This window comes from Martes martes, assembly GCF_963455335.1.
Source record: "Martes martes genome assembly, chromosome: 11".
NCBI classification, from domain to species: domain Eukaryota; kingdom Metazoa; phylum Chordata; class Mammalia; order Carnivora; family Mustelidae; genus Martes; species Martes martes.
The window spans coordinates 56177420-56200390 of record NC_137899.1 but is presented as its reverse complement, the minus strand read 5'-3'; the positions used below and the strand labels follow the sequence as shown (position 1 = coordinate 56200390).

General features: G+C 35.3%; 1 protein-coding gene across 2 annotated transcripts in view; it reads left to right on the top strand.

Annotated features, from left to right (window-relative positions):
• HYCC1 (hyccin PI4KA lipid kinase complex subunit 1) overlaps window positions 1-22158 on the top strand; it is a 92781-nt gene extending 70623 nt beyond the window's left edge. Inside the window, exons 9-12 of one of the 2 annotated variants that reach the window (XM_080818415.1) lie at window positions 3109-3196; window positions 3890-4049; window positions 19357-19652; window positions 20432-22102. In XM_080818415.1, the coding sequence (XP_080674541.1) occupies window positions 3109-3196; window positions 3890-4049; window positions 19357-19625 (517 nt within the window). In that variant the 3' untranslated portion in view covers window positions 19626-19652; window positions 20432-22102. Of the gene's footprint in view, window positions 1-3108; window positions 3197-3889; window positions 4050-19356; window positions 19653-20431 lie in introns of both variants that reach the window. The other variant, XM_080818414.1, reaches the window with a different exon arrangement.
• Window positions 22159-22971: the final 813 nt, after the last annotated feature.

Genomic DNA, 22971 nt, shown 5'->3' with positions numbered 1-22971 from the left:
TTTATTGTTATTATAAACTTATTGGATATATAATCAGCATCTTTTTATGAAAGAATATGAATCAAGATCTTTAAGATTTTATTTATTCATTTGAAAAAGTGACAGAGATTGCAGGTAGGGCAAGTGGCAGTGGGAGAGGGACAAGCAGACTCCCTGCTGAGCAGGGAGCCTGACACAGTGCTCAATCTCAGGACCCTGAAATCATGACCTGAGCCAAAGTCAGACACTTAACTGAGCCACCTGGGTGCCCCGAATATGAATCTAGATCTTGATAATAGTTTTATTACTTAAAATATATCTCAATGTTCTAGAGAATTTGTAACCATCTATAAAACATTTTATCTTTCTTTATCTCAAGGACAGAATGAAAATTAGCAACACCCACATATACTCACAGTTTTTTTCTTCATTACTCTTTCTTTTTTGCTGTAATTTCCAAATAGTTTTTTTTCCCAATGAAGACCTTTTTCCATTTCCAGAAATCTTAACTCTTGAAAAACATCTTAGGGCCTCTTTGATCACAAGTAGCTTATTATTACTATTAATTTCTAATATTAATGCTCAGTCTTACTTAATGTCTTAGATACCAGTATTTTTCTTTAAATCCTATTTTCTACTACACATATCTTATTATACTTTGCCTTATATTCACTTGATACCTTAACTTTTCTTAGTAGATTATAAGCTTCCTGACTGAAGGTAGAATTAATGATCTTTAGAATAAATATGGCCTGCTGCCAGGTTTCTTACAAGTTTTATTAGCATACATTTATACCTGTTTACATAATGCCTATGGCCGATTTCGTGCTACCATGACAGAGATGAGTAGTTGCAAAAGAAATTGTATGGCCCAGAAGCCTGAAATATTTATTGTCTAGCCCTTTAAGAAAAAGTTTATTGACCCTCATGTTAGGCCATTAGTATTGTCCCACAGCTCTTGGATGCTCTAATCTATTTTATTTTATGTCTTTATTGCTTTGTGTTTCAGATTTAGTAATTTCTGTTGACCTATCTTTACATTCATTAATTCTTTTCTTGATGATGTTGAGTCTATTAATGAGTCCACTAGCAGGGTTCTTCATTTCTGTTACTGTGTGTTTTTTTTCTAGTCTTTTCATTTGACTCTTTCTTATGGTTCCCATCTCTTTGCTGAAATCACCATCTGTTCATACATGTTTTTCATCTTTTCCACTAGAGCTTTTAATATATTAATCATAGTTATTTTAATTTCCCTGATAACTATAAAATCTGAATCATTTCTGAATTTGGTTTTATTCTTTGTCTCTTGACAATGGATTGTTTTCTTCTTGGTTTTGTGTGCCTTGTAATATTTGATTATCATTTTGTTCATGGATAGAACAGTAGTGACTGAGGTAGATATTATTTATGCCTGGAAATGGCACATCTCTTTTCTTCTAGGCTTCTAGTGGAGTTATTATAGGCAGGAGTGAGCTGAGGTTGGATTTTGTTGTTGCTATGGTTACCATCATGGCACCACCTATTTCAGATTCTTCTCCTGGTACCTGGCAGTTAGGGTGTAAGCTGGATTGTTGGAAGGTTTTTCTCAATGTTCTTGGTTTCTCCTCAGCTTTTAGCTTTCCCTGTGTGTCTGCACCAAAGAAATGGTCTTTCTCCTTGTTCTTTTCCCTGCTTCAGCAGTAGAGTGTGGTTGCTTGTTTCTGAATGTGTACTGGCCTGGGTGGGGTGTTTGGGGGAAGTGGTGTTCTCTGTTGTTCTCGTGCAGCCTCAGTTATAAGCAGGACGTATGTCCCTGCATCTGGGGTTGGGGGTATGAGGTAGCTTTTCAGGGATCCTGTCTCTCCTCCAGTGGTAAGAGACCTCTAGTGGTCTCAACATAGGACAGTTTCGTGATCCTTTCCCACAGGTAGAGGTGTTTTGTTTTGTTCTGTTTTTTTTTCTTTTTCTTTCCCTCACAGCCACAGTCAGTCTTCACCTCTGCCCTTGGGGTGAAAGGGTTTGCTGCTCTTTCCCTAAAGGCTTTAAAACTTTTGTTTCACATGAGAAAAAGGCCTGGCTGGATCTTCAGGCCTTTCTTGCTCAGGTGGCCATTCTCCTTTAGGCCTGAACTACCAAGAGCAACTTTCTCTGGTCCCTCGCCTTGCCCCCAGTTTCTCTTAGGAGTGCCTAGAGGAGGTTTGTGGAAAAGAGCTTATAAGTAAGTGTGAGCTCCCCTATGTATCTGCTCCTAGACTTTCTTTACACTCATGCTGGCCCACACTGGGCTTTTAGCAGTTTGTTTAAAAGTTTTGCTGAAGTCTTCTTTCCTACTTGAATTGTGGTCTATCTCTCCTTAGAGGCATCTGTCTGCCCTTAGGTTTCAGGCTCCTTGGCTGCCTTGTGATTTTAGTTCCTTGCTGAATTAATGGAAAGCTATGATTTTATAGATTATCTTTTTCCTATTTTTAGGGTGGGAGCAATGCTCTTTCCATTTTTTAGGCCTCACTTGCACTCTTGATATAATTCATTTCTTTCTTTATTTTTTTTTGGCTGATGACCAAGCCGTTATTTATCTGTCCATTTTTATCATTTACCTAATTTCTAGAGTTTGGCCATATCTTTGAAAATTAATATATATACACACTTTCCCCCTAATATCTCTCTGATATTTGCAGCATATATCATCTGTACTTCTAAATGACTGTCAGAATGCAAAGAAGTTACTACTTAAGATACTGTAAGCCACAGTAGTTGTAGATTCTCATGAAAACTGTGGGAGTTACAGAATAATTTGACCATTAAATGTTCTGAACATTATTCTAAGGTATATAATTTATTATGCTCTGACTTGCTTTGAAAGTGTAAAAGGCTTTGAGATTGCCTCACTTTTTTGATATCTGGTCTATAAATAGACATGTTCTTTAGAGAAGAAATATATACCTATAAAATTTTCCTTGCTATTAATATTAATAGACTTTCAGATGCAATTGAAAGGAATTCAAATATATAAAAATATGTTTTTAAAGAGAGTGGAATGCTAAGCAATTGCTAATGTTATCTATTACTTTACTCAGTAAAGAGTTTCTCATTGTATTTTGTTCAAATATATAGAATTGATTGAAAATAATTATACTTTATTTAATTTTACAGTTATAATGGAGAATGGGATCTAGCTCAAAAAGCACTGGATGATATTATATACAGAGCTCAGCTGGAATTATATCCAGAACCATTGTTGGTAGGTGCTTCACTTTTTTATGTAAATTTTGTAATTTAAAATTTCTCAATTTAGAACTATAAATTGAGAAGTAGCCATTCATAGTGCATTAATGTCATTAAACTCAGTGATTCATGCTTCTGTTATACTAGGAAAATTTTATCCTTGAAAAGGTATATATAATTTGAGAATTTCATTAAATTAACTTCTTGGATACTTTTAAATTTATAAGAATGTTTTCCTTAACATGCTAGAGGTACATTTATTAATTGGCATTAGGTGTTTGGAAACACAATTTCAATATTTTAGAATTTTAAATTTCATCATTTACATATTTTTTTAAAGATTTTATTTATTTATTAGAGAGATGGAGAGAGAGCACAAGCAGGCAGAGCAGCAGGCAGAGGGAGAAGCAGGCTCCCTGCTGAGCAGGGAACCCGATGCAGGGCTCGATTACAGGATTCTGGGATCATGACCTGAGCTGAAGGCAGCCGCTTAACTGACTGAGCCACCCAGGCGCCCCTACATATTATTTTTAACTACAGTTTCCTTCTGAGCTCTTACTCCTTATTCTAGAAGATTTATATTTCATCTTATGAAATACCTTGGAGAAAATATTCTTCTTAAAAACCGTTAAAATTTGGCATTTTGTTTTACATAAGCGTGTAACATATCTGTTAATACCAGTCTTAAACCACATATTTTTTTTCTTAGGTTGCTAATGCCATAAAAGCTTCATTGCCTCATGGTGCCATGAAATCTAGTAAGGAGGGTACAAGATGTATTCAAGTTGAAATCACACCAACTTCCTCTAGAATATCAAGAAATGCAGTAACCAGCATGTCAATAAGAGGTCATAGGTGGAAAAGACATGGTAAGAAATAAAAAAGTCTTCAAATTAGAGGATTGTTGATTCTATCACATTTTTATCTTTACTTACAGTGCTATACCTTTTAATTTAGTAAATAATATTGTGGTGGCATGGAAGAAAGAGCTGTTGGATCACCTTTAAGCCCTAAATTATTATCCACAAGTGATAAGCAGTAAGGCAAATATAGCCCCTTATGTTACATATATGAATGCAAATTTATTTAAACATTGTATTGGTTTTTAAATTTCATCTCAATAGAATAGGAGAGTAGGAAAATGAATGTTAAAATTATTCACACATGGGTTTCTATTCAAAACTATCTGCAAATATTCTTTAGTGTTTCTTACTTCTCAGCAAACTCTTTGGCAAGTAAACTTGCATGTTGAAATAGAACACCTGATAGGGACTTTGACATTTTCTTTTGTACTTCCTGGTTAAGAATGGCATCATATTGATGGCAACTCTACCTAGGCCTTTCTATTTCCTGGATGTTAATTTTCTTCCAGGACTTTTGTTTTAATATTCCTCCTTGACTGCTTCATTTTATTACTGAAAATTCTATGGTAAATTAATTTTATGTATCATGGCTTTCTCAATGCTTTCCCACTTCTCTCCCTTTTCTTATAATTTATTATTTTTATTTAATTCCTTACTCTTTTTATAACTCCCCTCCTACCTATAAGTTATTGTAGTGGCAAGAATCAGTGTAAGATTACTGTCATCCACCTCAGAAGGTAATTAATAGTAGGACAAGAAGCAAAAAGCCACTTGTTTGCCCCAAGCAAACACATATATTACTCTATTTTCTTCTTCCTGTAAACTGGTGAAAATGTAGCTCCTTTTGGTATATTTGGTTTCCATTGTCTCTATGGTCTCTGCAGAGAAGATGCAGAAGTGAAAAGAATATTATTCATGGTGAAAGAGAGAGTTGATGATGAGAACATTGTTCCTACTTGGGAGTTCTAAGAGATAGTATGTCACAAGGGAATAATAATGGAAAATTCCAGTTTAACCAATAATTGTTTTTAGTCTTATTTTTTAAAGTCGTGTGACAATTCTTGAAATTTCTTTAGGAAGGAATAAAAGAGGTGGTAATGTTTGCCATTAGCAAGGCAAATGATGCTACGATTTAAAACGTTCAGAGTCTAACCATACTTCAGTTTCTTTAGTGAGAATTATGCTACTGAATGGGACTAGATTATAGGCCAAAAGTCATTTAATTAGTATGGTGGCATCCTAGAGATCAGTCTTCTGTTTTGGCACTAAGAGGTGAAAATAGGCACAAAGGCAATGAACCAGATCATATCGGTCACTGTGGCCATAATTGCTCCCAAACTGCTACGGAAAATGCAAGAATGAATTTTAATTTCTTTCCCACATTTCCTTCTTGCTCCTTAGGTGAATATAGGGGGAATTAGAAAAATATATATAGGTTATGAAGTTAAAACTGTGAAATATTGAAGTTTGATTAAATTTGTGTATGTGTGTGAGAGAAAGAGGTGTGTGTATGTGTCCATGCATGCATTTAACAGAATAGGATGTTTACCCTGCAGTAAAATAGAAGCAATTTTCTAGAAGTAGTTTATAGGAATAAAGTACAAAAATAAGAGAAAAGACTACTTGAATATGTTGTATCTATTGGATTCTTACATATCTTCCAAATTCCATTTTGGCTACCACTTGAGGGGTTGGTTCTATGTCTCAAGGCTATAGCCTGATTAAAGTAATCTTCCTTATCACCTATCCCCTTACACTCATTCCAGCCTTAAAACTCTAACACTTGGGCAATTCTATGGTGACAAAAAAAATCACAGATGAGGATTTAGAATAGAGTAAACTATAAAAAAAGCAAATCAGGTTCATGGAACAGAGGCAGAATATGGCTTATCTTCCTTTTATCCAATGACCAAAATGCTACTCTAAGATACTTACTTATCTCCACAGGTATGTTGCATTCTCCTTTTTCATGGTAGTCTTGGTTTTCCTTCCCAGAGCAGTATTTTTCACTGTTATCCTGTCCTGTTGAATTAAAAGCTACTGTTTTCCATCTTTCTGATCCTGTTTACTACTTTGAACACCTAATTATATTCTGAGCTCTCTAACCAGCACTGGCTTCTTGTGGGGAAGATAGGTAACTTTGTGATAGCTATTAAATATATAGACAATTCTCAAGTTATAAATGGATTTTTAACTTTGTTTATATATAAATTATATTTATTCCATTTATATGTTAGTTATATAAATTTTAGCAATATTTTATTAAAACATTAATTTTTGTAGAAATAATGTTAAAGGGTTTGCAGATCCAGGGTGACCCACAAAAGCCTTTCATTTCATAATGTTTCTGAAGCATAGGATGTAGGTTTAGTTTGAGTATGTGAAAACACATTTAGAGTTTCTTTATTTGATGAACCTCTACATTGTTTCCTGTTGCACCTATATCCTTACCACTCCCTTACTATACCAACCTTCCCAAGAGGAAGGATTTCTTCTCAGATGCTGAACTGTATCACACAGTAGGAACATGGAATATGCAACTTTAAGACTGTGGTAATGAGAGCTGGGGAAGGAGAAGGGACAAGAAACAAGAACTTTAAGGAATATTCCTTTTATCCCCTTGTCTCTTTTTTTGTTATTGCCAGTTGTCAGGAAAGAAAAAAGCTATTTGTCTTTTTTTCTTTCCTTGGGTCTCTCTCCTTTTTCTTTTTTATTTATGTCTTTTTTTAAAATTGAGATATAATTGGCATACATTATATTAGTTGTGGGTGTACAACATAATTATTATATATATATATTTATATTTATATATAGCAAAATGATTACTACTCTAGAGTCTATCAAGTCTAGTTAACATCCATTGCTGCACAGTTACACATTTTTTTTTGTGATGAGAACTTTTAAAATCTACTCTGTTAGCAACTTTATTTTCTTTCTTCTTCTTCTTTTTTTAGGTTTCATTTGTTTATTTGACAGAGAGAGAGATCACAAATAGGCAGAGAGGCAGGCGGGGGTTGGGGGAAGCAGGCTCCTCGCTGAGCAGAGAGCCCAATGCAGGGCTCGATCCCGGGACCCTGAGATCATGACCTGAGCTGAAGGCAGAGTCTTAGCCCACTGAGCCACCCAGGCACCCCAGTTAGCAACTTTCAAATATACAGTATAGTATTATTAACTATAGTCACCTCATATCCTAACATCCCCAGGACGTACTTATTTTATAACTGGAGGATTATACCTGTCGACTATCTTTACTATCTTTACCATTTTGCTACCACACCCTGCCCCCTACCCCTGCCTCTGGCAACGACTAACCTGTTGCCTGTATCTATGAGCTTGGTTTGTTTGTTTGTTTGTGTTCTACACATAAGTGAGATCTATGGAATTTGTCTTTTCACTTTCCTTAGCATAATGCACTCAAGGTCCATTTATTGCAAATGACAGGATTTCCTTCTTTTTTATGGCAGCATAATATGTCATTATATATATGGTGCATTTTCTTCATCCAACCATTGACAGACATTTAGGTTGCTTCCATATTTATTTCTATTTATTGCCTGTCTTCTTTTTTCTCCTCTCTCTAGCCTATCTGGGGAAAAGAGGGGAGGAGTAAAAGAGGCTCTCGCGAGCAGAACTTTCTTTTTTTGTTTACTTTCTTTCCATCTCTTTTTATTACTAAAGAATATAGATTATTAAGCCATATGAACATATTAGTATGTTTGCATATCTGATCCCCCAAAATTACACATGCTAACAAACACAATAAAGGGAACAATTAATCACATATATTCTTTTATTTGTAACAGAAAAAACTTGTTATCCTTATAGCAAAAACTAATTAATACTTTAGTGGTTTTAAAATTAATTTGGGGGGCGCCTGGGTGACTCAGTGGGTTAAAGCCTCTGCCTTCGTCTCAGGTCATGATCCCAGGGTCCTGGGATTGAGCCCTGCATCGGGCTCTCTGCTCGGCGGGGAGCCTGATTACCCCCCTCTCTCTCTGCCTGCCTCTCTGCCTACTTGTGATCTCTGTCAAATATATAAATAAAATCTTAAAAATAAATAAATAAAACTAATTTAGAACAGTTTTTATTTCTTTTTTTTTTAAAGATTTTATTTATTTATTAGACAGAGATCACAAGCAGGCAGAGAGAAGGGCAGAAGCAAGCTCTCTGCTGAGCAGAGAGCCTGATTCAGGGCTCAATCCCAGGACCCTGAGATCATGACCTGAGCCAAAGGCAGAGGCTTAACCCACTGAGCCACCCAGGCACCACCAGTTTTTATTTCTTACATTAAATATTTTTCTGAGCTCTTTTATTTTTTTATTTTTTTTAAAGATTTTATTTATTTATTTGACAGACAGAGATTACAAGTAGACAGAGAGGCAGGCAGAGAGAGAGGGAAGCAGGCTCCCCGCTGAGCAGAGAGCCCGATGCGGGACTTGATCGCAGGACCCTGAGATCATGACCTGAGCCGAAGGCAGCGGCTTAACCCACTGAGCCACCCAGGCACCCTCTGAGCTCTTTTAGAATGTGTTGCATATCCACCATTCTTTTCTTTAAGTTAAGAATTGTCCAAAATTTACATTTTAATAGAAAGTATTCTTTTGGAAAGTAAAAAAAATTAATAGCTTTAACACTTCCACACATTTCAGAACATATATTTCTTGCCATGGTCTTATTACTATCGAATAACAGCCCGGATTTCTAGGATTATATTTTGACCAGTTTAATTGCTTGGCCCTGTATTTATTATATAATAATGATAGAAGATTTACTTTTTAGAGCAGTTTTTGGCTCACAGCAAAATTGAATGTAAAGTATAATACTCATATACCGTCTGACATCACCCCCCCAATACACACATATATTCTTCTCCACTATTAACACGCTGCACCAGAGTTACATTTGCAAGGCCCTGTAATTTTAATTTGAACCAGACAGTGTATCCTGATATCAACTAAAGAGGGTGGCTTTCAAAGAAAATTTGGTTTCTACTGAGATAGTAATTTAGAGAGACAGTTTGACAATTAGTATGTTTGCCTAATTTTCCCCACTTCTCACTTGACTATCTTAAGATTGTACTGACATGGCTTAACTTAATGGTGTGTCTTCAAACTTTTTAAACTTGAGTATAAATTTCTGAGAAAAGTGTAATGACTTTATGATTCCATGCCAATACAAATGGAAAATGAAATTACAGTGTAGAACTGCTGCTTTTGACTTTTAAGGATCATAATTTCAGAAATAGTAGTTTTATTTATATATTACTAATTATTTTAAGCATACCATGTTTCACTTAGTATATACTTTTTAAACCTAGATTTTCAGACCACCTAGAGATTGAAGGCTATTTAGAAGTCATAATTTGAAGGTAAAATGCAACTACGAAAGGATAATAATAGAATAAATATTTTAAAAGCATTAAGTTAAGGGAGGAATGAGTAGATTATGACCATAACAAGAATCAAAATGAAAATTCCAATAAGAAAAAGAAGATAAAATAATGAGATAATTTATTAATTTTTTAAAATTAATAACAAAAAATGCAATTCTATTAAATATTTCCTTTTAAAAATAAACAGAAATAGCTTAAAGGAAAACAAAGTATTTCTTTACAACTATGCTCCATTCTATAGTCATTCTTAAATGTTACTTCTAAAAGCTATCTTCATCCTCCACCATTTCACCAATAGCCCTTTTTTAAAAAATTTAATTTCATTTTTTCAGTGTTCCAAGATTCATTGTTTATGCACCACACACAGTGCTCCATGTAATACGTGCCCTCCTTAATACTCACCACCAGGCTCACCTGTCCCCCTACCTCCCAGCTCCAAAACCCTCAGTTTGTTTCTCAAGAGTCCACAATCTCTTACGGTTCATTTCCCTGTCTGATTTCCCCCAATTCACATTTCCCTTCCTTCTCGTAATGTCCTCCATGTTATTCCTTATACTTCACAAGTAAGTGAAACCATATGATAATTGACTTTCTCTGCTTGACTTATTTCACTCAGCATAATCTCCTCTAGTCCAGTCCATGTTGATATAAAAATTGTGTATTCATCCTTTCTGATGGAGCTGTGATATAACATTGTATATATGGACCATATCTTCATTTTTTTTTTTTTTTAAGATTTTTTATTTATTTGGCAGAGAGGCAGGCAGAGAGAGAGAGGGGAAGCAGGCTCTCCGCTGAGCAGAGAGCCTGACGTCGGGCTCCATCCCAGGACCCTGAGACCATGACCTGAGCCGAAGGCAGAGGCTTAACCCACAGAGCCACCCAGGCACCCCTGGGCCATATCTTCTTTATCCATTCATCTGTTGAAGGGCGTCTTGGCTCTTTCCACAGTTTGGTGATTGTGACCATTGCTGCTATAATCATTGGGGTACAGATGGCCCTTCTTTTCACTACATCTCTATCTTTGGGGTAAATACCCAGTATTTACATATTTCCCTATTTCATAGGGAAGCTCTATTTTTAATTTTTTAAGGAATCTCCACACTGTTTTCCAAAGTGGCTGCACCAACTTGCACTCCCACCAACAGTGTAAGAGGGTTCCCCTTTCTCCACATCCTCTCCAACACTTGTTGTTTACTGACTTGTTAATTTTGGCCATGCCACCTGGTGTAAGGTGATACCTCAATGTGGTTTTGATTGGAATCTCCCTGATAGCCAATGACAATGAATATTTTTTCATGTGTCTGTTAGCCATTTGTATGTCTTCTGTGGAGAAGTGTCTGTTCATGTCTTCTGCCCATTTTTGACGTGATTATCTGTTTTGTGTGTGTTGAGTTTGAGGTGTTCTTTATATATCTTGGATATCAGCCCTTTGTCTGTAGTGTCATTTGCGAATATCTTCTCCCATTCCGTGGGTTGCCTCTTTGTTTTGTTGACTGTTTCCTTTGCTGTGCAGAAGGTTTTGATCTTGATGAAGTCCCAGAAGTTCATTTTTGCTTTTGTTTTCCTTTGCCTTTGGAGACACGTCTTGAAAGAAGTTGCTGTGGCCAATGTTGAAGAGGTTACTGTCTATGTTCTCCTCTTGGATATTGATAGATTCCTGCCTCACATTGAGGTCTTTTATCCATTTCAAGTTTATCTTTGTGTATGGTGTAAGAGGATGGTAGAGTTTCATTCTTCTATACATAGCTGTCCACAATTTTCCAGCACCATTTACTGAAGAGACCGTCCTTTTTCCACTGGGTACTTTTTCCAGCTTTGTTGAAGATTATTTGACCCTCGAGTTGCGGGTCCATACCTGGACTCTCTACTCTGTTCCACTGGTCTATGTGTCTGTTTTTGTGCCAGTTACCATGCTGTCTTGGTGATCACAGCTTTGTAGTGAAGCTTGAAATCAGGCAACGTGATGCTTTCTTTTTCAACATTTCCTTAGTGATTCAGGGTCTCTTCTGGTTCCATGCGAATTTTAGGATTGTTTGTTCTAGCACTTTGAAAAATGCTGGTGGAATTTTGATCGGGATGGCATTGAAAGTATAGATTGCTCTGGGCAGTATGGACATTTTAACAATGTTTATTCTTCTGATCTAAGGGCATGAAATGCTTTTCCATTTTTTTGTGTGTCTTTTTCAATTTCATGAGTGTTCTGTAGTTCCTCTAGTACAGATCCTTTACCTCTTTGGGTAGGTTGAATGTCATAAGTCTTGAGATGGAACATTTATTTTGCAAATCTGATTTTATGACTTACTGAGAAAACTATTAAGTTGAGAAACAAAATTGCTGATAGTTATAAAAGCATTTTGAAAAACACAGAAATCATAATTTTAAACTCAAATGGGGTGAACTTTTAAGAGTTGGCTATTGGAATTTCACATCTGCAAATAGAAATGTATAATACCTAGGTTTTTGTTTTAAAAGTTGTCTTACTGGGACGCCTGGGCGGCTCAGTGGATTAAGCCTCTGCCTTCAGCTCAGGTCCTGATCTCGGGGTCTTGGGATCGAGTCCCACATGGGACTCTGTGCTTGACAGGGAGCCTACTTCCTCCTCTCCATCTCTCTGCCTGCCTCTCTGCCTGCTTGTGATCTCTGTCTGTCAAATAAATAAATAAAATCTTAAATTAAAAAAAAAAGTTGTCTTACTTGTTAAGGACATTTAGGAAAAATATTTGGCAGTTTTATAAAAAGGTTTAAATGTTTTTAGTATCATTTTGAGAAGCTCCATTATTTTCAGATTCTAAAATGGTATTTGAGGAACAAATTTTCCTTTCCCAATATAGATGGTAAAACATTTGGACCAAAAATAAGCATTTCCTTCTGACCAAAGTTAGCATTGCATGAATTTTAACTGCCACTCTTGATATGGAACTTTATAATCATGGAGGACAAAATAAAATAGGAAATATTAGATGACTCAAAGAAAAAGGACATATTAACCAGAGCAAAGATATCACATTGTCCAATTGACACATTTAAACGTTAAACTAAAGAGGAAAGTTTCAGAATCCTGGCTTAGCCAACTTTAGATGAAAAAAAAAAAACAAAACAAAAAACTAAGTTTATTTCTAAGTAAAATACTTTTCTACATAGAGAAACAAAATATTCCAGAATTATTGATCCTACGAGACAAAAACACTTATTTATAAATTATTGTGTTTTACATTTTTTATTAAGGAGACCTTATATTAAAGAGTTTTTGCTATGGTTAAAGAATTTATTATTATTTATTGTTACTTATCATTGAGCACTACCCTTTCTCCTGCTCCCCAACTACCACCTTTGTAGGAGCATTTGTTACATGTTGCACACAGAAGAAGAAATAAGCTTTTGTAGATAGTTTTGTAATAGCTATTGCTTACCTGTTTTTGGTCTTTCTGGCTGTGAAGATCTTTAATCATCGTGAAGGATGATTAAAGATCCTTTAATGATCCAGCAGGTCCAGCAGCATCCATATGTTGCAAATATCAAAGGTTTTTTGTTTTTTTATTTAAAGATTTTATTTATATGTTTGACAGAGAGAGAGATCACAAGTAGGCAGAGACGCAGGCAGAGAGAGGGGGAAGAAGGCTGCCCATTGAGCAGAGGGCCCGATGCGGGGCTCAGTCCCAGGACCCTGAGATCATGACCTGAGCCTAAGGCAGAGGTTAACCCACTGAGCCACCCAGGCATGCCCCCTCTCTTTTTTTTTTAACTTGAGACTTAATAAAGATGACAAAAGAAGTTGTTGAGAGTGACTGGATCCACCTCAGTAAGAACTGTTTCGTTTTTTATATACACAACAAATGCTAAAGACTTGACTGATCTTTACTTAAGGAAACTGGGAATAGCTCCTAACCAATATGTTTTATAAATAAAACATTCTAGTCCATACTGTGTTTTTCTTTGTGCCCAGGTTGCTATTTTCTTACTTGGAAAGTCTACTTCTGGCTTCAGGACTTGTGTTTCTAAGTCCTAGTGTTTGTTAATGTCCTTGCTCAGAGGGCAGCCCTTTAACTTTGGGGGGTCCTTACTTTGTGTTTCTGTGGCAGCTCTGATTTCCTCTAATCTGCCTTGTAAATTACTGGCCCAGGCTATAGAATGTTTAGAGTGCTGTTGTTTTCTTCCAACCCAGGACACACTTCATGCTCAATATTTTCTGTTACACAAATATGACTTCTGTTGCTAAGAAATGCTAATAAAATACACACAGTTTATTTGTGTACCTGTCATTGGCTGCCCATTGTAATCAGAGCAAAAGCCAAGCGCCATACTTTGGCATAGGTGGCCCTGGTGATATGATATCTTTCCTATCGCTTTTACCCCCCTTGAAGACCTCTCTCACCTTTCCTTCTAACTCTTCAACATACTGATCCATTTCCATTTTAGGGGCTTTGTCCTAGCAACTTGAGATAATTAAGCTGAGATTTGAATGATGAGAAAGTGGCAGCTTGGACTGTCTTCTTCCACATCATTATGTAGCCAGTACTTTATCATCATTCAGATCGCAGCTCAAATGTCCCTTCCTCAAAGAGGTCTCCCCAGACTACCCATCTAAAGTAGACTTTTCCCTTACCATGCTTCTTACTCTTTCCCATTATACTTATTTCCTTCATTGCATTTTGCACTGTCTGAAATTTTGTTGTTTCCTTAGTTTCTATACTGCTGTGTAAGCTCCATGAGGGCAGATTCTATGTCTGTCTGGTTGGCAGTTGTATCCCCAAGCACCTAAAACACTACCTGGCATATAATAGGTGCTCAATAAATAGGAGTTGAATGCATGAGTGAGTGAATGAATGATAAAGAAATTTATAATATAGACTGAGCAATTCATTCCTTCTTTTTTTTGAAAAACACTGTAACAAACATGATAGTAAACTGGGTAGAGGGATATTCACTTATAATCCCAGTACTTAAAGAATTATCATTTTATAGGTTTTTCCCATATGTGTATCTATTTTTCATACATGTACTCTACTTGAAATTTTTGATGTCTTTTTTTTTTTTGGTTAATGTTGTCAAACATTTTCCTAAATTCTCCTAGTAAGTCCAGTTGTTTCAAAGGCTATGTAGTACCACATTGAGTTGATATTCCATTGTTTAACCATTTCCTTAATATGCCAAATAATTTGTTTCTAACTTTTTGCTATTATAGATAACACTGCAATGAATAGCTTAATGAATATAGATAATATTTTTCTTCCACTGAATAGGATAAATTATAAACATAAACTGGATTAAAAGGTATGAAGTTGTTCAGATATATTATGACATATTAAATATTTATATCTTATAAATTGTAAAGGAATGTGTATCACTTTCTTTTCTTTTAGAGTTTACTCAAATACTTTTCATAATGTCAGAATTGTATGATGCAGACATTTAAGGATTAGATTAATTTTTTAAAGATTTGGCTTATTTTATTAATTTCATAAAGGAATTTTTAAGTACCTGGTATCATAATTTATTCCTTTAGATTTACCAAGGAGTCTGAGCTCAGAGCTATGTAAATTCTATGAATAAATAAATTATTCCTATATTAAGTTTCACTTTTAGTAAATAAGGTAGCCATAAAAAGAAAAAAAAACTATAGCTAGAATAAGGAGTTTCATGAGTGATGTAATAGAACAGATAATTGGGATTATAAAATTACATATGAGGGAAATCATAACTTTTCATGGTGAGTTTTAATGATATTTGCAATTTGTTTTACCTTTTTTTTTTTTTTCTCAAAGCCAGAAGAAATTTTATAGGGAGAAATGATTTGAGTGCCTTTGAGAACCAATTTGGAAATGTCTATTAAAAAAGTATTCTTTAACTCTCCTTAATTTCTCTGTGTGGAGAGAAGGTTACCTGTTTATAGAGGTCACACAAATAAAATACTCTCTGAGACGTTTCTCTTTGGATCTTTTTTGAACTTTTCGAATTGTTTGAAGTCAAATGTAAGTATTGTTTTTTATAGGTATAGAACAACCGTGACATCTCTTGCATATATTTAAGTTCAAGGGTTTTGAACAGTTCTATTTTCTTATGTATTTATATTCCCTTACAATATCTCCTCTATAATTTTCTTTTTTTTAAAAAAAGATTTTATTTGTTTGACAGAGAGAGAGAGATCACAAGGAGGCAGAGAGACAGGCAGAGAGAGAAGGGGGAAGCGGGCTCCCCACTGAGCAGAGAGCCCGATACGGGGGCTCAATCCCAGGACCCTGAGATCATGACCTGAGCTGAATACAGAGGCTTAACCCACTGAGCCACCCAGGCGCCCCTCCTCTATAATTTTCTTAAAGAAAGATAAACTTTTCTCCTTAGCTATGTTATCCAGAGGATAGCAAAATAAAAGAACTGTAGATTTAAACATATATATGGCATTATTAAGCATTATATATATATGGCATTATTAAGCATTTTATGAAACCTGCATTTAGAGATGGGTACTTCACTCTTCCAAAACAAAGAGACTTTATTTTCTCTGCCATCTAAAAATTATTAGCATAAGCTAATAATTTTATTAGCATAAAAATTCTCCATGTTTTCTCACCTTCATTTATTTTAATAATTTTACCATGTAACAGGAAATTCATTTACTTTATCAGACAAATATTTGTTGGGCACCTACTCTATGCAAACAACTTTTTCAGATATTAGGTATGCAAAAATGGCCAAAAAATCCATGCTCTTGTGGAACTTACACATCCAGTGGACAAGATAGAGAAATAATTGTAGTTTAGAGAGTGATAAGTGCTAAGAAGAAACAAGGTAGAGAAGGGAATTTATGAAATATATTTTTTAAAGATTTTATTTATTTATTTGACAGAGATCACAAGTAGGCAGAGAGGCAGGCATAGAGAGAGAGAAGGAATCAGGCTCCCCAGTGTGCAGAGAGCCTGATGTGGGGCTCGATCCCAGGACCCTGAGACCATGACCTGAGCTGAAGGCAGAGGCTTAACCCACTGAGCCCCAGGAAATTATGAAATGTTGAGGATATGGAAACTTGATGGGGGATGATCAGAGGAGGTTTCACTGAGAGGGAAATTTTTGAGAAAAAAACTGAAAGAAGTAAGAAGGTGAGCCATGTAGGTAGTTATGTGGGGAAGAGCATTCTAGTCCTAAGGAATAGCAAGACCAGTAAGATGGTGTGTGCGGGGAGATTGGGTCATATATAGGGGAAGAAGTTGAAGAAATAATAGAAACCAAGATAATGTAACAAATGTTTGAGTTATATAGTTATCTTTATTCCGTAATTTTCCCAAGAATTATATTTGTTCTTTCTAGCTCTATACAGAATCATGTTTTCTTTTTATAAATTTACCTTAATAGCTTAAAAACTTGCCATTTTTACCATTTTCGAGTGATAACATACATAAATTACTCAAACATTTGTGCTTGTGGAAAGAAACACAGTCTCATTTTTCTACTTACCATTTATTTTAATAATTTTTTAAAAATTTAATATCATTGTTTGGGGTGCTGCCGATGTTGACTAGTATCCCAGTACATGTGACTGGCAAATCCCATTGCCTAGTGCTACTTTATATAATATTCCTCTTGTCATTTTCTTGAAAAATTTTCATCATTGCAGCACTATTTTAAATTAATAATTTTCACTGGTGTCTTTTAAAAGCTAAACCTAATTTAAAAAAAATAAAAAATACTAACCTTGAGAGTTATTGACCTGTTTAAGTTTTCTTGGAGACCTTTATCTGCTCTTGCTCTCTATTCAGCCAAAATAAATTCTTTGCTTTCTATGAAAAGACCAGGCATCTAAGCAAATAAGTTAAACCTATTGGAAGGATGTCAGAGTATATTTAACTCAAAGGACTTTAATGAATTGAAGAGTTTGACTTTGTAATGTGTTAGAATGGACATCTGAAGTCAAAAGATTTTGCTGTTTAGTCCACCCACTGAATAGTTGTTAACTCTTTCTGAACTTCAGTTTCCTTGTCTGTAAATGGGAGTCAAATTGCTTACTTCAGAGAATGTAATTTAAGAATATATATGAATGCTTTAAAAAAAAACTGTTTAGTACCATTCAGTGTAAGTAGTGTTGCTTTCTATTCTATTAGGCCATCTATGCTTACCTTTTATGTTCTTTGGCTTTGCTATGTGTGGATAATTTCCACAGCTTATAATTTTTTTTTGGACTGGATGGTCCCTTTTAATAGATCTTTTTTGAAACTGCTTCTGTAGGTAAATGGACAAGGCTTGCTTGTCACCCAACAATGCGGTGGTGATTTTACTCTCAGTTCCAGCAGCCTCTGGCATTTAACTCAGTCTGAAGACATCTGTTAGTAAGGGGAAGTCTTCTTTGTTAGAGCTTTTTAATCTCATTAAACCTCTATTAGAGGTGATACTACCGAATCAACATCCTTTGGCCTGTTTAGGAAGTAAACATTTCACTTAAAGAACCTTGGGTCAAAAGTTTATGAAGCACTAAGTAAATGGGAAATTACTGTACCAGCACATTGACCCACCATCCCAGGGCAACGTGAAGCTTTCAGGGTCTCCTGAAGTGCATATTGCTGCTAGGTATGGAGTACCCAGGGCATTCATAATAACTTTCGCTTTAAGTTTTCAAAAGTTGAAAGAATTTGAATAGAGCAGTGGTTCCCAAACTTTGCTGCACAATAGTCACTGGGAGCTTTTTAAAAATCCCAATGTCTAGGTCATACCTCATACTAATTAAATCAGAATGTCTAGGGTGAGAGCCAGGTATCAATAGTTCTTCAAGGTTCCCAGGTGATACCAATGTGTAGCAAATCTTTAGGAATATGTGGCTCTGGCCTTTATTCTTTTGCTACCTATTATTGTTTCACATGCTTAGCACCATGAGTGAGAGCTTGATAATCCTATAATGAGAAACAGTTGAAAGTAGTAGGTAATGTCTGTCAAGCAGATTTGTGTTCTACATTTTTTGAGATGTATACTGTTTTACATAGTCTCATGTTGTTTTGAACTTTAATTTTCATTACTGACCCATGGTTGATGTATTTATGTTATTTTTCCCATTTATTACAGATATTTCCTTGACAATTTTAAATAAAACCATGCTTTGTGACTTAGATACAGAATAAAATGTCTACAAGTATTAACTTGTAGTTAGAAGTTTCATTCCTTTGTTTTGATTACAATAGCTGCTTTCAGAATAAAAAACCAACAGCCAAATTTTTTTCCAAGTCCATTTTTATTTTTCTCCAGTTTAGTAATAAACTGTTATAAGCTGGCCTAAATTTATGGTATGATTATGAATCTGAAGGAATAGACTATTTAATTGTGTCACAGCTGCATTAATATTTCCTAATATACACAATGATTGGTGTGTGAGATAAAAACTGTACTTGCAGCACTACTAACTGTGATATTATGAGTGAATAATCATTTTCCCAAGATGGTACTTCATTAAGCCAGCCTCAGTATAATCTAATAAAAATATAAAATTATAAGTGTGCAAGGAGAGTTCCTAAGTGTCTTGGTTCCTACTGTTGACAGGAGTTAGAGTTTTGGCTGTACATCCTGGAACATTTGCCCAAGGTTTGACCTAAGTTCAAATGGCCACAGTGTTATCTTAAAAACAATAGAAATTCTATTTTGATTTGCAAAAAAATTTCTGTTTCATGGTCCGTGTCAAATATGTGTGTGAAAAAATGCAGAACATGAATTGATGCTCTGTGAATTTTTTCATTGTCATTTAAAATTAAAGAATACCACCCTACCGTCTCCAGTGTTGTCAGAGCAATGTAAATCATGGAAATTTCTACAGTGCAGATATTTGGCTTAATTCATAACATTCAGTCATCCAGTTTTTGTTTTGGATCTTTTGTTTTTCTTGTTTTGCATTTTTATTTTGTTTTGTTTTCAGCCATCATTTTGTCTTATCATCTTCAATTCTAGAGCAACCTGACAACAGTAATGATACTACTGAATTGGGCATCCTTGTCATTCCTGAGATTAGTGTCACAAATGTGGCCGGAGAGAGAACCGGGAATGGGGAAAAAGGCAGAACACTAGGAGAGATTGATGCTCAGCATATACAGGGTGTGCAGGAAACAGCCACAGATCCTAGAACTGAGAGCAAAGGCTTGCCAGAGATCAGGAGGCAAAAATCTGTAAGAAAAATGATGGAGGATGGAATAAACTCACCTGGCAGAGTGCAGTTTTAGCAGAGCACTTTCTAGCTGCCCTCCAAGGTATCTCATGGCAAAGGGCCACTGCTGCATGTCTTAAGCCACAGTTGCACAGTCACAAAAAATTTGCATGTCATCTAATAATCAGAATGCATGAATTATGCACCACAGTTTCTCAATGATCTAATGCTCTTTGGAATGGTCATACCTATATTTTCTCTGAGTAAATTGTTATGAAAACTAAGGCAGAAAATTACTTCCAAAATAATTTTCTGCTTATGTTTTGAGATCTGAAATTATTTTTTTATCTTTGTATTTTTGCCATCCTTGATTTGAAGGATAATGTATATAGAATTTTAGCAAGTTTGAGTTCATGATATGTATGTTCTATTTTTTTAATCTAAGTAAAATAATCTAGAATGTAGTATGCAACCTTTAAAAAAATATTTAAAATATCTTTATACCATTTTTGTTAAAGTTACTCAGTAAGAGCTTTTTTACTGGGGGGAGTTTACCCCTGGTTTTTCTGTGTGGTATTTTTCCTAATTATTTCTGATCTTTTGCATGAATAGTAAGAGAACTCTTTCTAAAAACACGGGTTGAGGGGTGGTTTATGGCATGCTTTTTGTTTAATACACTCTAAATTACTCTTACTTAGTTACAATGAACTATTTTTTTCTATTTTATAGAATGTTTTGATTTATCCTTTAATTTTGGTCTGTAATCTGTTGCTTTATGTAATTATGCTAAAGTTTAAAATATCATTGATTTGGTATTAATCATGAAACAAGAATTATTTAAAATACTTAATATTAATTAATCTTTGTTATTTCTTTGTTTAGGAAATGCAGAATTAACAGGTCAAGAAGAACTGATGGAGATATCTGAAGTTGACGAGGGATTTTATTCCAGGGCTGCGTCTAGTACCAGCCAGTCGGGTTTATCAAACAGTAGTAACAATTCTAGTAACAAGACAAGTGTAGGAAAGACTCAGAGACGGTCAGCAGGAAGCAAAACTGGAGGAAAAGAAAAAGAAACTCCAGGGGAGTCTTGCAAAGATCACTTTGCCCGAAAACAAACTCAGAGAGCCCAGAGTGAGAATCTTGAGCTTCTCTCTCTGAAGAGACTGACGTTAACTACCAGCCAATCTCTGCCTAAACCTTGTAGCCATGGTTTGGCTAAGACTGCCGCAACTGTGTTCAGTAAATCCTTTGAACAAGTCAGTGGTGTCACAGTCCCACATAACCCATCATCTGCTGTTGGCTGTGGGCCTGGGACAGATGCCAATAGGTTTTCTGCGTGTAGTCTCCAAGAAGAAAAGCTTATTTATGTCTCTGAAAGGACTGAACTTCCAATGAAGCATCAATCAGGTCAGCAGAGACCTCCTAGTATTAGCATTACTCTGTCCACAGATTAATTAGTAATCGTTTTCTCACCTAACCAGCGAATCTAGAGGGACAACTTTGCTTCTTTATGAAAGTGCCCCAGGTCTGTCATCCCTATTCCAGACAGGAGCCCTGATGGCTTAAATTCTGAAGGCTACCTTGACTTTATGAAGGGAATAATATGTAGGTTGCAACAAGTTGAAATATGGTTTTGTTATTTCTTGGGTGTATTTTCCCCCTTGATTTGAATCTTTTTTTCTTTCTTATTTGTTTCTGTTGCTCTAAGATTGTCAGTTTAACAGTACATTTTCACAGGTTGTCTGATCAGATTGATTACATCTCATGAGAGGTTGTGAGTTCTTTTTTTAAAATAATTCCTACTTTGGTACTTGTATGTTTGACCTTCAGAGTCAAAGGGAATCTCCATGTATGGGAACTGTTTCTGAAAAGAGGCAGAGGTGCAGTTCCTGGAAGTCTCCAGCTGACGTGCAGCATGGCAGTCTGAAAAACAGGCACGTGAGAAAACAAAAATGATGTGTATGAAAAGTGCCTGATAAACATGTTTGTAGTTAGATTATACTTGAGATTAGTGGAATCCTTGATGTAAAGCACTGGAAAATGCCTACTAACTCGGCACCTAGACTATAATTCCAGGGCCTGGGTAGAGGGATTTCTGTTGTTATCTTTGGAACATTTTTATATCAAAAATCAGATTGCTAGTAGATGTGTTGTCTTGAAGTATTTGATCTGGATTTAGCAAATGAAAACCCCCTTCAATTCCTAAAATGTAATAGGCTATGAAGCTCACTTAATCCTGCTGCTTGACTTTGGGAACCTAGATGGTTTGGTTTCCTACAATTCAAAGAACACATCATTGAAGAACTTCCTGGAAATCAGTGTAAATCGTGCAACACAGCTCTCAAGATACCAGTGTCAACCATATAATTCTGAATTATTTGTCGGCAAATGAAGGATATTAGGTAATTTTTTTGTCTATAAAATATTGTGAAAGAAAATATAGAGAAATATGGACAAAGCACATTTATATATTATTTGGTTATTTATGTTTGTGTTCTTAAATTTAGAATTATAAAATGTGAAAAAAATTAAAACTTTTTTTCTCAACAGACCTATTTTAAATATTCTTTTTATGATAGAATAATCAATGTAGTTGCCCCCAACTGAAAAATAAAAATGAAAAGGCAGTATGGCAGAAGCTAAACAAACTTGTATGTAGCTATGGAGAACTATGTGACCTCTAGGTAGATGTAAAATTTGGTGTTTGCTAGTGGTAGTTGTTTTGGCTATGGTTGAGGTTCCCTGTAAATCAAGTATACTTAACCAATAATTCAAAGGGAGAGAGAGAAAGCAAGGCTGAGGATGAGAGTAAGTTGACTGAGAAGGAAGGCTTGGGGAGCAGTCCCCTCTTTGCGTCTTTCACTGTTAGTACATACATAGTGGTTTCCTTATTTGCAGTCCCTAGCTCTGGTCACACAGAACATGCTGGTTTTCTTTTTGTGCCTACTTATGCAGGCTCAAATGTGAGAAATTCGTATGTCCTGAGGAGTGTTAAAGCATACACTATGAATGCAGTTTGACTGTTAACTGCTTTGGCTACCATTTTAAATTTAATTCTTCAAAAAGCACGAACTAGTTTTCATTCATTAACTCTGAATAGAATATGGTTTTTAATATAAGTGAATTTGAGTTTTTTAGTTCCAGTAACAGAAATGGAATTAGATCTATTAGCATAAATTGTAGTAGGGAAAAAAAGACAACCAGACAGTAAAAGTTGATATTGTATTAATTTAACAGGAATCCTGTGTACAATTTAAAATATTTTAAAATGTCCCTGTGAATTTCCTATTGTCTTTTTATAATTCTTATCAAAGAATTTCCCCTAGGCATGTAGCTACTAATAGTATTAATAGTCTTAAGAACTACTTTAGAAGATTAGCATTTTAAGCAAGTTAAGGTGCTTAGGAAACTTGTAGAAA